Below are 15,642 nucleotides of genomic sequence, written 5' to 3'. Positions count from 1 at the left end.
CTCTTGGTTTCCCCAGTTGTCGATAACTTGATCCTTGGTTTCTGCTATGTATTGTACTATACCTTCCGAATTGTAAGTTGTTTTGACTTTTTTAGATGCACTGTTTTTACTATGTACTGTATTTAGATACATATTTATCTAGTTGTATAATAAAAGTATCTAGATAGAAAAGCTAAAGCAACTTACAATGTGAAACAAAGGGGGTAAACATAACACATTTTTGGCACTTACAAGTTATGACTCGTGTATTGATTTTCAGCGTTAACAGATCTTTCATTGGCTATTATGTTGCTTGGCCAAGCAAAAACTGGCGTAGGATAAGCATCGTTATGCATTTCCATGAACTGATGAGAGCTCAGGCAAAGAATGCGTGTTGCAGCGAATGGGAGGGCTGTCCAGTGAGACACTATCTACTAGGGTTCACACCTCTTTTTGGATTTTTTCTAGAATTTTTAGGGTACACGTGCGCGTTTGGTGGTACTGTATATTTCCCGTGCATTGGAAACGATGCATCCAGTCTCTTCTTTACGTGTGTATAGACGCGCACGAGTTTGTGTGTGTGGGTTGTGTGCGTCTGAGTTATATCCTATAAAAAAACGCGTGTTGCCAATGGCCATGTCGTACTAGGCCGATTGGCGTGACGTGGGAACCTATCGCGCCAATGGCGTGTCATCCACACCCACATCTAGCCTGCACCAATCTTTCAGCGTGTGGCATTGGCATCGTCGTCGCCGGCGCGTGACACGATGGAGTTATCTTGTCACACAACTACGCCTAACAAAAAAAATTTTGTTTAGAAACATTATTATTTAAAAAGAGGTTAAGAAAATGTCGCATCGCATGGCGTGTTGTTCCTTTGCGCATCCCTCACAAAACAAAGAACTGAGATGTCGGCAGCGTCCCTACGCTCGGCCATGCACCAACAATAAATTATATATAGGTTCGCTGCAATAGACGAACATGTTTAGTGGTACTAATGAGTCTTAACTAAGACACGTAGCACTCTTCGGGGGAAACTGGTGTAATTAACACTAGTACTAATAAGTCTTAATTAACACTAGTACTAATAAGTATTAATTAACACACGTAGCACTCTTTGGTGGAAATTGGCGTGAACACTCCTGTGTACATCAAAGAGTATCACACAAGAGAACAAACTATATATTGACCCATGTTATATAACTAGTAAAACAAAATCAAACGTTAAACAAATAACAGATGATTCTGTCGACAAGAACCACCAAATGAAAGAGTCGATGTCATATATTTAGAAGAAAAGAACAGCAGTCCCAAAGCCTTTCAAACTAAATAAGTTGCTTGAAAAACAAATGATCTAGAAGAAAGTTACGAAATGCATCTCGATTGAGGAGAGAAGGAACAAATGAATTATTCTACGTCCTATTTACTTGGCTTATAAATCATACTTTTCAGCCAACGAACAGTATTTTTCTCAAACAGCAACCCTTTCAGCCTTATCAGCCAAGCAGTCCGTCCCCGACTTGTTTGACGGTAAGCACTGAAAAGGTGTCCAATTTTCTTTCCCCAGTGCCGTGTGTCGTGCCAGTTAAGTCACCCAGTGAGGCTCAAATCATGCGGCAGCCAGTCCTGTCCCCCTCACACGTACGAAGCTTCTAACAGGCCGGGTAGACTATCAGTGGACCGTGGCGTACGCGGCAGCCAGTCCTGTCCCCCTCACATGACTTCAACCATACTAGCAGTCTGCATTCCGAACAAAAGTATTTTAGACAGATGGCCTTGGTTTAGTTGAGACTCGAGATGCAATGCATTACACATACATACTACTCACGTACAATCTGTTCGCTCGGTCGTATTTAGCTTATAAGCTATGACTTATCAGCCAACGAACAGTATTTTTCTCTCACACCAAACCAGCCAACGGTACTTGTCATGACTTATCAGTCAAACAAGTCCAAACGAACAGGACGATAGTTCACCTCTTCATCTTTGTTCAATGGAGCTAAAACCTTTGACTGGTAAATATTGGGCAGCAGCAACCCTCCTGCTGCTTGCAGCTGCTCTGATGCTTAGCACCTCATGCTTCGCCTCTTCCATTGCCAAACCTTCACCTCCTGCTGCCACAGCCACCACCAACTTCTTGGACCACTCCGTGCTCCTCACGTTCAGGTCACTGATCCCTTTGGAGCGCTGTCCTCATGGGGCAACAAGTCGCTCCATTTCTGTAGATGGCAAGGTGCGGCGTGCGGGAAGCATGGCCATCGTCGTGGCCGCGTTGTGGGTCTCGACCTCGGCTCCCTCGGTCTGGTCGGTACCATCTCTCCTTCCATCTCCAACCTCACGTACCTCAGAAGGCTCCACATGCCAATGATGAACCAGTTTAGTGGGCACATACCACATGAGCTCGGCCTTCTTGGTGATCTTAAGCATCTAAACCTGAGTGACAACGCTCTTGGGGGAGAGATTCCGGTTGATCTTTCTCGCTGCTCAAAGCTCCAGACCATAAGCCTGGGGTATAATAATCTCCAAGGAACAATTCCAGCCAACCTAAGCCGCTGTTCAGTCCTCAGAACAATTGAACTTTTTGCTAATTATCTTGAAGGAGAGATACCGAGTGAGATTGGTACACTGCAAAATCTTGAGCTCCTCAATCTTTTTGACAATGGCCTAAATGGGAGCATTCCCCCTGAATTAGGTAACTTGAAAAAAATTATACTTGCTTGATCTGAGCAATAATGGCCTTACTGGCTCCATCCCAGCAGCAATTGCCAAGCTTCATTCTTTGCAGTACATGGACTTCGGGAATAACAAACTGACTGGATCTGTTCCAGCTTCTTTAAGCAATCTCTCCTCGTTGTCATGGTTGGTTCTAGAAAACAACAGTCTCTCTAGAACCATCTCACCATCATTTGGTGACCTTCCTTATCTTAACACTTTCAGTTTAGCAGGCAACAACCTTGTTGGGGACATCCCTCCATCATTAGGTAACCTTTCTTTCCTCACTGAACTGAGATTTGCAAGAAATTATTTTAGTGGTAAGATTCCTCATTCCTTGGGAAATCTTTATGGTCTTAACCATCTCTCTCTAGGAGTAAACATGCTCACAGGCACCATTCCTCCATCATTTGGGAATCTTCTTAATCTAGTTTATCTTGGTTTGCAATTCAACAACCTCGTGGGGGTGATCCCGCCATCGTTATTTAACATTTCCTCTCTTCAGAAGTTGGACATGCAAAATAACAGGCTAGGTGGAATTTTGCCAGACTATTTTGGAGAGAAGTTTCCTCATCTCCGGGGACTTGCGTTGAATGGAAACAAATTTCATGGCCACATCCCTTTATCACTTTTCAACTGTTCAATGCTCAACATAGTTGATAGGTACTGAACTATTTCAGCACGGGGGTTGGCTCGATCTTCACGACAGTATGTCACGATCAAGATAACTTGCAACAAGGCAGCGAGGATAAAATGATAACTTGCTGAAGAACAACGGAGTAACTAGCTTTATACCTGACCAAGGTTGGATGCGACCAAGCGACGGGAAGAGAGACACCGAAACCACGTAGACTTCGACTCGATCTCCGAACGACCGCAGAACCACAACCGGAGCTAATCCACACAAGGCGGGGCAGCCGTACTGGAACCCACAGAGCACGAACTAGTGGATTCCAGAGGAATCTCTTCACAAGTCCAGGAAGAACAAGGGTTTGAGTAAGCACTCGGCAGCTCGGCTGCAATATCACTGGGATTATCAAATCATCAAAAGGTCCTTTTCTAGTAGCCTAGAGGTAATATTTATACTATGAGAAGTCTCTAAGATAGATGTGAACTGAAGAAGCCGGGTTGGAAGGTGGGAGGTCAACAGCCTAGAGCATTCACGAGGTGGTCTTCAGTTTCCACGTGTCTTCTGGGCTTCGGTGCAGTCTTTAATGTTTCGGTCATAACTCCTTCCGTTTTGCACGGGATCTTTAGCTTCATGCAGACTATTGAGCTTCGGAGCAGTCTTCACTAAAACTGGTCGGACGCCATGCTGGATTGACTCGAACGTAGCTCTTCTCTCTGATCCATCCTTGATGTATCCTTGTCTTCCTTCTCGGAGAACCTGAGTAATAACAACATACACGACTTAGGTAGCTCGAAATTACCATCAATGTTTAATTGAAATTCACAAAGTAGCGCGTGCACCTCTTGTTGTATCTTTTTGGCGCGGCTACGAGTGATTGGTCCAGTAGGGACTTGGAGTGGTGTATCAGCCGGTGAGGTGGCCGGAGAGTGTGACAGAACCGCCCAATTTATACAAGATCAAGTACGGTTGTCCCCGCTAACACGTTGACACACCCATACTTTCACTCATATAAACCCGGTAGTCCGCCGAGTGTCCCGAAAGACCTCGGTAAATCAACATCACAACCAAGATCGCTTGATTAAGCAAATACACATCACATACATCGGGTTGCAGCAGAAATAATATTACAAAGGGGTTAACAAATAATAGTACAAGTTTGGGTTTCAAAACCGCTTAGTGAAAACAGCATAGCTTTCAAATGATTACATTAATATAAGTTCCAAATATATTGCTAGCATAGTGACATCATCCGACAAAAGCATATAGATGAGAAGTAAGTATAGAATCACCGAGCCCACCGGCGGTTAGCCACCATCATCAACAGGTCGAGAACATCACCTGCAACAAGGTGGGATAAACCCTGAGTACTCGAATGTACTCAGCTAGACTTACCCGTCGGAAACCAAAACAAATGACACCAAGGATCATGCAAGGCTTTCTTTAGTGGGCTAGCTGACTTGTTTGCGAAAAGCATAAGCTATCACGAAGAAACCATTTTAAGTACTTTGCATCATCTTTATTATGACCTATCCATCTAGGTAAGCACCTGTACTATAGCAATCACTTGATTAACCAATAACATTCAGTTACCAATTTAGATTTAGCATATCATATACCATCCAGATAACCATCATTGTTCCATAATAATTACTATGATGCCGTAACTCGAGTCAAGTGCTCACTATCCAGGAGCGATGGCGATTCGAATCGATTCCTAACCAGCTGGTGATTTATTCCTTACACAAACCTCACTCACCCGCTAAAGTGAGATATTGATCACCGAGTCAACTATCCAGGAATCTCGAGTTTGCCAGGAACCACATATACCCGGGGGCCGACCGACTGCACTTTGGTCTTATCATCTCGCCCCCGTGTCCTACCACACCTGCTCTGGCACAGTGCGCTGCGGGCAATCTACTCGGCCCGAATAATCTCCCAGCTTCGCGGTCGGAAGGTACTTTATCCGGCCAGCTAAATGTAAGGCATGCGTTCAACATGACTCGAGGGCCAACAACGGTCGGTCCTTAATCGACACAGACGGAAACTAACAGCACCCCAGAACCCTGTCTGGTTGCCTCCAACTTTTCCGTCCTGTCTCCAATTATCCATCACACATGGTTACTTCCAGGATATCATTCTTTCCATAGCTAAATTCTTCCAGTAACCACCTATAATGTAGGTGAACGGATATCACCGATTGCTATCGGTCTAAGCAAGGCTAAGCAGTTATTCGATCCCGACCTAACAGGGTAAAAGATAATAAGGTAGGCAAGGATAATAATAAATGCATCAACGGTTTCAATCAACTCCTACCACTTAATGCAACAATATATAAACTCATATATACAGAAAGAATTGCTTTTATAAATTAGGAGACTTATAATGCTCTGGGGCTTGCCTGGGATCCGACACAAGTCAGTTCCGTTATCTTGCACCGTCATGGTGACATCTCCGGTCTTAGCACTTGCTTAGTCCTTCCATCTTCGGGATAGATCCTCCAGACATCGTCTTCGGGTTTGGCTCCAACATCATGCTCTTCACGTGGTTCAACTAGCGCACCTAAATGAGATGCAAAATGCATGTGTATGAATGGTAACACAAGATGCATCACATAAGCATTCAAGACAAACCAGTTATTCACGGCAATCATAGAGTGAAGGCTGCAACAGCAGCAGCTAATTTTACTCATAACAGGAGTTGTACTTATCCAAAAGACATGCAACAAGACAATCTGGAAAGCTTATGGAATTTTCTACAATTCATCTTTAATCCTCTTAGCATGATTCTCAAGTTAACTAAGTCAATTATACCCATTTACAGAAACTGGTCCACAATTGACAGAAAGCAGCCATTTCTGAAACCCAACTTTAAACAGGCATAACTCACAAACCACAAGGCCAAATACCACCAAATTTTAACAGCAGCTAGATACATGAATTATCTACAACTTTTGTATAAACAAGTTTCACAACAAAGTACATTATCATAAAGAACTTTGCTAAGTTCCCAGATCTGTCCAAAAACCACATTTGCAAGAAAATAAATATAAACTTATGTTGCAAACACATAATTAGGCAAAACCAACTTTACCAACATGTCACACATGACTAAAGAACACTAGAAAACCTAGTGTCCATGACCAAATAAATTCTTTTAATGCATTTCTTAATTTATTTTAGATAACAAGGTGACTTAATGAACATATACCAAAAGTATACAATAAATTCTACAAAAATTATAGTGGCTCACATATCCTCTCAATAGTCTACTGTACAAATTTTACTCCATTTGAATATGTATAGCAACCTCTATGAAAAAGACAAGTTGCTAAAGCAAGAAATCATGTGAGAGCAAGATAAACCAATAACTCACTCATACTTCATCCAATACTCATGAAATTTTTACCACACATCAACTATCACATGAGTAGCATGCCACAAAAATTTCAGTTCATTTGGAGCGCTAGATCTACAGTTATGAAAAATAACAAATTCAACTAGCATTACAACTTTACTGCATAAATCTATTTTTACCGCAAAATATTTAAACTAAAACATGTCATATTATAGATCTACTGCATAGACAATTTCACAAGGATTCCAAAAAGTCCTCATTTACTATTTTATGAATTTTCTACGATTTACTATGAATTTCCAAAGTTCCTGCAAAATAATTACAAACCAGTCCTTACGGCACTATTCACATGAGTCACAGGTTCTGCAGAAAGGCCCCTGCTCTTCTTCGAATTGCTGTACGAGGTCCCTGACGCGAATTTGAACAGAGGACGCCGGGGAATCGGCCGGTGGCGGCCGGAGAAGGGCCGGCGGCGGCGGGGGAAAGGTGGGGAAGCACCAGGAGGTTGGTGCACACACACGTAGGTGGCCGCAGCTTGCTCCGCGGAGGCCCAACGCGGCCTGGCCACGCACGCCGGCGGCCTGGGCGACGGCGGCAGGCGGCACCAGCGCTGCGGGGCGTGGCATGGCCGACGGGGGAGTGCGGGAGGGGCGGCGTGGTGAGAGGAATATGATGGCACTGACGGCTTGGAAAGAGGAAGGGCTGAGCAGCGGGGACGCGGCGAGGCCGAGCTCGGCCATGGCGGCCATGTCTGCCCGCGTTCGCGAGCAACAACGAGGCGAGGGTGCAAGGGAGAGAGTGAGCCCGGTCGTCCATAACGGCCTGGCGCGCGCGGAGAAGCAGCGAGGCGACCGCAGGGAGGCGAGGGCACGCGGCAAGGGAGAGGGCGCGCGGCGTCCATGCAAGAAGACCACGCGGCATATCGTCGAACACATGGTGCGCGTAGAAGTGGGCAGAGCGGGCGTCAGTTCTGGCTGGCTACAGGCCGAATTAGTTACTGGGCCTAAAACAAAGTTTGAAGCCCGCGAACTGCTCTTCATTTTTCATTTAGAGACCAAGGTCATTAGAGCTCTTCAACAGCGGGTAATTAAGCCACAAACTGCTAGTGTCAGCGTATTGACAGCGACAAGCAAACGTTCAAATTGATGGTGAAAACGAGGTCAAACTGGTGCCATCTTTTTACATGCTCTTCTCCATGAACTTAGCTCCAACTTCCATTTTGGGGTCAAGTCAAGTTGCTTAACAAAATTTGGAGAACGCGAGACGTCAATGCCGATGTCGATGAATTTCTAGACTTAGAATATTTCTAAGTCCTGAAATCAGCAGCAAATTCGATCTTGTGACCTCGATTTGACTTACTTCCAAGATGATCTAGCTCTTCGTCCAAAAACAAAGTTTGTTCTACATAATATGGACTATAACTTTCATTTAATGTCCAACCTCAAAACTGGTATAGATCCTACTGTTCTACTTTGACCAAAGTAGGATCACGATGAAGCTTAAATTATCCTTTTTGATCCATTGGAGCATTTTCTCGGCATTTGCCCAACATGAACCTTTCATGACTTTTGTTGTAGAGTTCATCTAGAGTCATTTGGGCATGGTTGCAAGATTTGGTTGACGATCGAGAATCCCTTCACTTTATAAAATAATTCAAGCAAGGACATAACTCGTCATTTCATGTGACTTCTTGATTCCAAACTTCACGAAACTTTTCTATGGACCAATATAAATGGGTATTGATGTGAGACTCACGAAGATATTCCAATAACACCACCCAAGCATATATCTTGAAAAGGGCCTATATGTAAAGCAAGGATGCAATATCCAAGTTTAGGTTGGGGCTCATTTCCATAGATTTGACCTTGACATCTTCATCATTACTTAATATGCCATGTTTGAGCTCAAACACATTGCTTAACTGGTGGCAAACACCTGGGGTGTTACAGAGAGGTCACCGAGGTCGGTGAAGTGATCGGTGAGGTCGCCGAGGTGGTCGGAGGGCTCGCCGAGATGGTCGGAGAGGTCGCCGAGGTGGTCGGAGAGAACGCCGAGGCCCCCGACGCTGGCGTGGTCACATCAATAGTTCAATTAGATAATAACTCGTTCTATGGCACAATTCCTTCAAGTGTAGGAAACCTCAAGATTTTGTTGAAACTGCGCTTGGATTACAACATGCTAGAGGCAAATCAAGCTGCTGACTGGGCCTTCTTGGATGTTTTGACAAATTGCAGCCATCTACAAGTCCTGCAATTGAGTTTCAACAGGCTTAGGGGTGTTCTACCGAACTCACTCTCTAATCTTTCTACCAGTCTGGAACGCCTTGAGATTCTCAACAATGAGATAGAGGGAAATATACCAGAGGGAATTGGAGGACTCACCAATTTAATGGCACTTTACATGGGTCCAAACCTCCTCACCGGACCCATACCTTCTTCTCTTGGTACGCTTTCAAAATTGAATGTGATGTCTCTAGTTGAAAACAGACTATCAGGAGAGATCCCACCGACACTTGGAAACCTCACTCAGTTGATTGAATTCTATCTAACTGGCAATGAACTTACCGGGCAAATTCCTCCATCTCTTGGAAAATGCTCATTGGGTATATTAAGCCTTGGTAATAACAATCTTACCGGCAAAATACCAAATGAGGTTTTCTTAGCCGACACAATAATAGATTTAAGCTTCCAGAACAACATGCTAGTAGGCCCAATACCTTCAGAGCTTGGTTTGTTGAGGAACATGGTAGTTGTTGATTTCATGGGTAACATGCTAACCGGTGAAATTCCTGTCTCCATCGGAGGCTGTCAAAGCTTGCAGTATCTTTATGTTAGACAGAATCTCCTTCATGGTTCAATTCCTTCTACAATGAAAAAGTTAACAGGCCTTCAGGAGCTGGACCTTTCAAGCAACAACCTATCTGGGACCATTCCAGAGTTTTTTAGCAGCTTTGCTGGTCTCACATATCTGAACCTCTCCTTCAACAAATTGATAGGTGAAGTTCCAGATGCTGGGATATTTCATAATGCAACAGCATTCTCAATTGTTGGAAACGATGATCTGTGTGGTGGTATCCCGGCATTAGGTTTGCCACCATGCTTGAAGCAATCGACGAAAAAGAAAAAATTTCCAAGGTTACCAGTAGTGGTGTCAGTGTCAACAATTTTATCTCTCATCTTCATATCTTTTCTCATATTTCAATATGGGAAACATAAATCTAATAAAAAACAATTAGATCCAATAGCTTCTAGCAGTCAACTACCAAGAGTTTCTTATGCTGATCTGTCAAGAGCAACAGATGGGTTCTCCACAGCAAATCTTATTGGTGAAGGAAGATTTGGTTCAGTGTACAGGGGAAATATGAGCCTCGGCGAACATAGTATTGTTGCAGTGAAGATACTCAAGCTCCAGGAGAGGGGAGCATCCCATAGTTTTCTTGCAGAATGTGAAACCCTAAGATATCTTCGGCATCGGAATCTTGTGAAGATCTTAACAGCCTGCTCAACTATAGATCCAAGACAATATGATTTTAAAGCTTTAGTTTTTGAATATCTACCAAATGGCAATCTGGACAAATGGCTGCATGTTAACAAGGGCGAGCATGGTGGTCAACAAGCTCTGAACCTTTGTCAAAGGCTAAGCATTGTCATCGATGTAGGATCTGCAGTGGAGTATCTTCATGATTTCAAGCCAAAGCCAGTTGTCCACTGTGATCTTAAGCCAAGCAATATCCTTCTGGACAGTGACATGGTGCCTCATGTTGGCGATTTTGGTCTAGCAAGGTTTATAAATCAACAAAATAGAAATCAATTTCAGTCATCAGGATGGACCGCATTTAGGGGGACCTTTGGATATGCCGCTCCAGGTGTGCAAATTTATCACATGCCATATTGATATCAAACATTTCACCACTTATGTTCACTTGTATACAATAAAATGATTAGTTGTATTCAATTGAAAATGGTTCCACAATTGCACTTCACCCTTTTTTACCCTTCTGTTTGGAAAGCAAAATATTTTACACCCTAAAGTACATTGAAACTTTGTGGAATATATAAATCATTTGAGATAATTTACAGTTTGATCTGTTGTGACATTTTTCCATTTGCATAACTTGTGCATTATCCATTATCTGTTTTGGCAATTGGCGTTAACATCAGTGATATCTAAAATTTTATGTCATCTGCTTTGGTATTAACACACTGACTTTTGACTTTCATGCAATCACATACTCGCAGAATATGGAATTGGCAATGAAGTTACCACCTGTGGAGATGTCTACAGTTATGGAATACTTTTACTAGAGATGTTCACTGGAAGAAGTCCTACTGGAGAAAATTTTCAGGCAGAATTCAACCTTCATAGTTTTGTTGTGGCAGCATTTCCTAATCATGTTGAGGTTGTAGCTGACCACAATCTCATTCCATCAAGTGAAGACACGGAGAGGGACCCAAACTCACTCCTTAACAAGGAAGCAACACTCTCACGCCTTGCTTCCATTCTGAGGATTGGCCTCATCTGTTCAAAACAACTACCTGCAGAGCGGATGCAAATGCGGGATGTTGTAAAAGAACTTCATAAAATCAAAGAAAAACTCTACCCATTAAGAAACAATGAAGGCACATTCGAAAGTCAGATAGCAGAAAGAACACAGGAGCAAGCACATTGAACAAATCTATGTGTAATTCATAAAGCCAAGTCAATCTTTCTGAATTCTGATTTATGCAGACGAAATTTCATTTCACACTGATATTATCTTGTTAGTTAAATCTAGTTTGTTAATTTTAATAAATAAGAAGGATAGTGACTATGTGTAATACATGTGGATGACACCCCAAGAAATATCTGAAGCACAGTGCCAATATAAAAGAACAATTCAGTTATACCTGTCGATATTTTGGAATGTTATAAACCGAGGCCCAGCTTATTAGACTAATCATTTCCTCTTATTCTCTGGGCTTGTGATGATTGGAGCAACAAATCCTGAGAGAGGAATCAAACCACTTCCCAGGGCAGATCTTCTCTCCAAGGACCTTTCTTGCATCATCACCTGAACCACACGCTACTGGTACGCGGCTCCACGCAGCAAACTCTGCAAAGGTGGCCGCAATGTGTCCACGGCATTCCGTCGAACACCTTGTGCGCGCTATGGAAACAGCTACGAGAAATCTCACCACGGGCTAGAGACAGCAACGGTAACGGCCGGAGACGGGAGAGGACAAATCTATTTTTCGCGGTTAGGCTGGCGCTGCCTAACTTTTTTTTTTGGGGTGGTGTGGGAGGGACTAGGGAGGCATGGAAGTGGAAGGCGTTGGAGCTTGGTGGAATGGTGGTGGCGGCTCTCAGCTTTTCAGCTTCCTGTCGGCACAGGACGAGCCGAGGAGGTGAGGAGCCGGCCCAACGCTGGATCCCATATTAATTGGTGAGCTCACACCTCATCGTCACCGAACTTGTTTGGCTAAGGCCATATTTAGATTCTAAAAATTTTTACCCTAAAGTGTCACATCGAATCTTGCGGCACATGCATGGAGTACTAAGACACTCAATGGGGATTTCATGGCCCTGTTACCAATGCATACATATTTTAGAAATAGTATAGAAGAATTTCATCCCCATAAAATTCTCTCTACTCCCATAAAACTCTTATCATCTCTCTCTTTATCAATACGGTGCCACATCAGCCTATTTAATGCCCATGAAACTCTGATGAAACCCCATTGAGACTGGCCTAAATATAGACGAAAAATAAAACTAATTGCACAGTTTGGTGAAAAATCGCGAGACGAAACTTTCAAACCTAATTAGTCTATAATTAGACACTAATTGTCAAATACAAACGAAAGTGCTACGGTAGGCAAAACCAAAAATTTTTGCTAACTAAACGCGCCCTAAGTAACACTAGTATCCTAATGCTAGTTTCCGCCGTGAGCTCTCAGGTGTGTGTTCTCAACACCAGCCATGTCCATCCCGTGCAAACCGACGGCCTGTCGCCGCCGTGCCACGGCGAGCACAAGCTGTCCTTCTTGGACCTGCTGCAGATCTCCAAGACAATCCATCGGCTGTTCTTCTTCGACGGCCCCGACCTCCCGTCGGCCGTGAGCGCGCTACGGTCTTCCCTCGCCGCCACTCTCGCAGTCTTCCTCCCCCTCGCCGGCAATCTCGCCTTCCTCCCCGCCTCCGGCGACGTCGTCCTCGACTTCTCCCCCGCCGCCGCCTCCTCGGGGGTCAAGTTCGTCGAGGCCGAGTTCTCCGGCGGCGCCGACGGCATGCGCCGCCTCGCCAGAGACGCCGAGCACGACACGCAGGCGTTCGTGCAGCTCGTCCCGGATCTCGAGGCGTGGCAGCTGCTCGCACCGGTTCTCGCCGTGCAGGTCACAAGGCCCGCCGCCGGCGGCGGGGGCGGCGCCGTGGCGGTTGGGGTGTCGATCCGGCACGCGGTGGTAGACGGCCAGGCGGTGTGGCGGGTGTTTGGGACTCCTCTGCGCCATGTTTTTCAGCTCCACTCCACCGTTTTTGGCCAAGCAGATGGTGACGCTGCTTGGCGCCAAGGACGGTGGCGTACAGGTGTCGGTGGCGCTCGACGCGGCCGGCTTCGTCGTCCCGGTTTCTTCCCTTGTATTTCCTGCGGCGGCAGGTGATACATAGCACGATAATCTGAAGCTCAGTTTGCCGCCCGATAATGTGCGTTGCCGCCTCCCACCACCACCTCCCCAACCCGCCGGCGACGGCGCGCCCCGGCGCCGCCCACCGCCGCGCCGCGGACAACCCCGAGGGCGATCGCCGCTATACTGCGCTCGCGCGTCATCGCGTGCCTCCGCGCTCTAAGGCGGCGAGACGGCGTTGCAGGCGGCTCACGCGGCTGTCCGCGGCGGCGTTACCGTGTTGGAGGTTGTCATGACGACTCCGGGAGTACTCGAGGTTATTGAAGATCTTTGCAGGAGTTATCCTTCTTTAACATTCGAGGTTGGTACCATCTTAAATGCTGCTGATGCATTATGAGTCCTGGCACAGTCCTGGACGTATGGGTTTGTTCGGTTGAAGCTGTTTTTATTGTGCATAAGTTCAAGCTGAGAAAGTAATGTTCTTTATATTCCAGGAGTGAAGTTTTATGTGCTTGCAGTGCTGGTGCAAAAGTTGACAAGGTGTACCCAGTTTCAGTGATGGGTGGAGAGACGTACATGTCAGCTCTGAAGAAACCATTTCCTCTCATACCAATGGTTGCTTCTCAAGGAATTAAAATTGGTTCAATCAAGGGGAATATGGAAGCAGGGGCATCTGCAGTGGTCTTATCTGATACTATTTTTGACAATCAATTGATGAGGGATGGGAAATTCAATGAAATTTCAGAACTTGGCAAATCTAGCAACTTTAGAGGCATTGCAGTTCACGAAACGAGACAAATCTGACAATTCTACTAGCATCACAGATTCGCAGTCCAGAATATGAGGTGTGTAGTGACAGCCCTTCGCCTCGCCCTCGGCGTCGCCTCCCACGCGGGCGACTCGGGCGGCCCGAGCACAGCGCCGCCCCTTCCCTCCCCTCCTCTCCCCTCCCCCGCTGCGCCGCCGCCGGAGCAGGCCGCCGGCAGGGCCGTGTGGCTCGCCGTGATGGCGGCGGCGGGGCCTCTCCTCGCGTCTCGGCAGTGCGGCGGCGCGGGCTGCAGCGAGCCGGCTGGGCACAACATCGTCTAAGCCGCGTGGAGCTCGACGGAGCGGCTTGGTCGTGGCTGCGGTAGCGCTGGTCGGAGCCCGGGGCAGGCGCTCGATGGTGGTGGCGACGGGTTCTTCTTCTTCTTCCCCTTCGTCGTCCCCTTCCTCCTCGCATGGCAGCGCCGCGCTAGGCTGCTCCTGGGCCTAGGCGGCCAGATCCAATCCGCTGGGGTCGGATCCGGCACCCCCAGGGCGCGGTGCGGTGCCGGTGGTGGCGACCATGGTGGTGGCAGCGGCGCCGCTTGGGGCACCGGATTCTCTGCCCTAGCGTCCGGATCTGGCGCCCTTGAGCTGGGGGCGGCGCCCACAGTGGTGGGGCACTCGCATCTGGTGGCAGCCGGCGGTGGCCGGCAGCATCGCTGCGGGTGCCAGAGCCAGCGACGATGACCGGCAACGTCTTCGATGTGCGGCAGGTGATGCGCGTGGCAGGGTAAGCTCGATTCCACGTTGTCTGGTCGGAGGGTGTGGCGGCCGACGCAGCTATGCGGCTGCTGCGTGCAGCTGGCGTGTCGATGCTCCTCTGGGAGGTTTCGGTAGGATGGTAGGGTTGTGACGACGGCAGCGATAGCAAGCGTCCGTGGTCTTAGCTGGACGTTTGTGTCGGGGAACCCTCTGGGCGAAAGCCTTGGCGACCATGACGCCTGTGGGCGCCGCATCCCTTGCTGAGGGTGTCATGTTTCCCGACACTGCCTTCCACGGGTGAAAGCCCAGTCCATTTTGGATGAGTGACGGTGGCGTTATCGACATCATGCCCTTCTTGAAGGCGTCGCTGATTGGACCTCGTCTCAGCCATGATGTTGCCTTCGGTTATGCTCGTATCAAGGGATACGGCTCGACAACGATGACACGAGGCGAACCACCCCCTTCTTCGTCTACTGGGAGGCTTCAAGATCTTGCAAACGCCGGGGGTGGCTCGGAGGATCGAACTAGGAAGTTGGAGTTGCTCTTTATTTTGAGCTTGGCAACGATGACCTATTGTGGCCTCTCGTTTCAGGCCGCATGTTTGTCTTCATTAGGTTCATCTAAGCCTGTCATGGAAAATCAGAGCTGCTGGCTGCTTTGCAACCACACTCGGCAACGATGACTCATGGCAGTTTTGTTTCCCTTCCGCGTCGCGTGGGTAGGTCAGCCCTTCGTGTCGCGTGTTTTGACATCATGTTTGGCTACTCTTCTGGTACATAAAATTCATTCGAGCGGCAGAGCTCTGGCATTTGTTTAAAAAAAATACATAGCACGATAGTTTTGTCTATGTAAGTT

At 46.6% G+C, this 15,642-nt stretch overlaps 2 protein-coding genes, 1 long non-coding RNA gene and 1 pseudogene across 3 annotated transcripts; 3 read left to right on the top strand and 1 right to left on the bottom strand.

The window, feature by feature from the left end:
* Positions 1 to 8,452: 8,452 nt before the first annotated feature.
* On the bottom strand, positions 8,453 to 9,322 carry LOC136532987 (uncharacterized). Its single transcript, XR_010778356.1, has 3 exons — positions 9,241 to 9,322; positions 9,058 to 9,148; positions 8,453 to 8,923 (listed from the first exon to the last, which is right to left on the bottom strand). It is a non-coding gene; the product is annotated as an uncharacterized lncRNA (long non-coding RNA).
* LOC136532985 (receptor kinase-like protein Xa21) lies at positions 9,065 to 11,495 on the top strand. The gene is made up of 2 exons (XM_066525553.1): positions 9,065 to 10,541; positions 10,915 to 11,495. Exons 1-2 carry the CDS (start codon positions 9,065 to 9,067, stop codon positions 11,343 to 11,345), a joined length of 1,908 nt encoding a protein of 635 aa, XP_066381650.1. The 3' UTR covers positions 11,346 to 11,495.
* Positions 11,496 to 12,585: 1,090 nt separating this feature from the next.
* Positions 12,586 to 13,316, top strand: LOC136532983 (malonyl-CoA:anthocyanidin 5-O-glucoside-6''-O-malonyltransferase-like). The gene has a single exon (XM_066525552.1). The coding sequence runs from the start codon at positions 12,586 to 12,588 to the stop codon at positions 13,312 to 13,314; it is 729 nt and encodes a 242-aa protein (XP_066381649.1). The 3' UTR covers positions 13,315 to 13,316.
* A 254-nt stretch (positions 13,317 to 13,570) lies between these two features.
* LOC136532982 (uncharacterized) lies at positions 13,571 to 14,122 on the top strand (annotated as a pseudogene).
* The last annotated feature ends 1,520 nt before the right edge of the window (positions 14,123 to 15,642 follow it).

Source organism: Miscanthus floridulus, unplaced genomic scaffold (assembly GCF_019320115.1).
Source record: "Miscanthus floridulus cultivar M001 unplaced genomic scaffold, ASM1932011v1 fs_758_1, whole genome shotgun sequence".
Taxonomy (NCBI): domain Eukaryota; kingdom Viridiplantae; phylum Streptophyta; class Magnoliopsida; order Poales; family Poaceae; genus Miscanthus; species Miscanthus floridulus.
Note: the sequence above shows the minus strand (reverse complement) of the source record. Positions and strands in the feature narration are given on the sequence as shown.

What these genes read in the sequence shown, in the direction of transcription:
- LOC136532985 (XM_066525553.1), top strand. Translation starts at nt 9,065, where the DNA reads ATGGCACTTTACATGGGTCCAAACCTCCTCACCGGACCCATACCTTCT. An exon ending in CTTTGGATATGCCGCTCCAG is followed by an intron (nt 10,542 to 10,914) that starts GTGTGCAAATTT and finishes ACATACTCGCAG; the next exon opens with AATATGGAATTGGCAATGAA.
- LOC136532983 (XM_066525552.1), top strand. Translation starts at nt 12,586, where the DNA reads ATGCTAGTTTCCGCCGTGAGCTCTCAGGTGTGTGTTCTCAACACCAGC.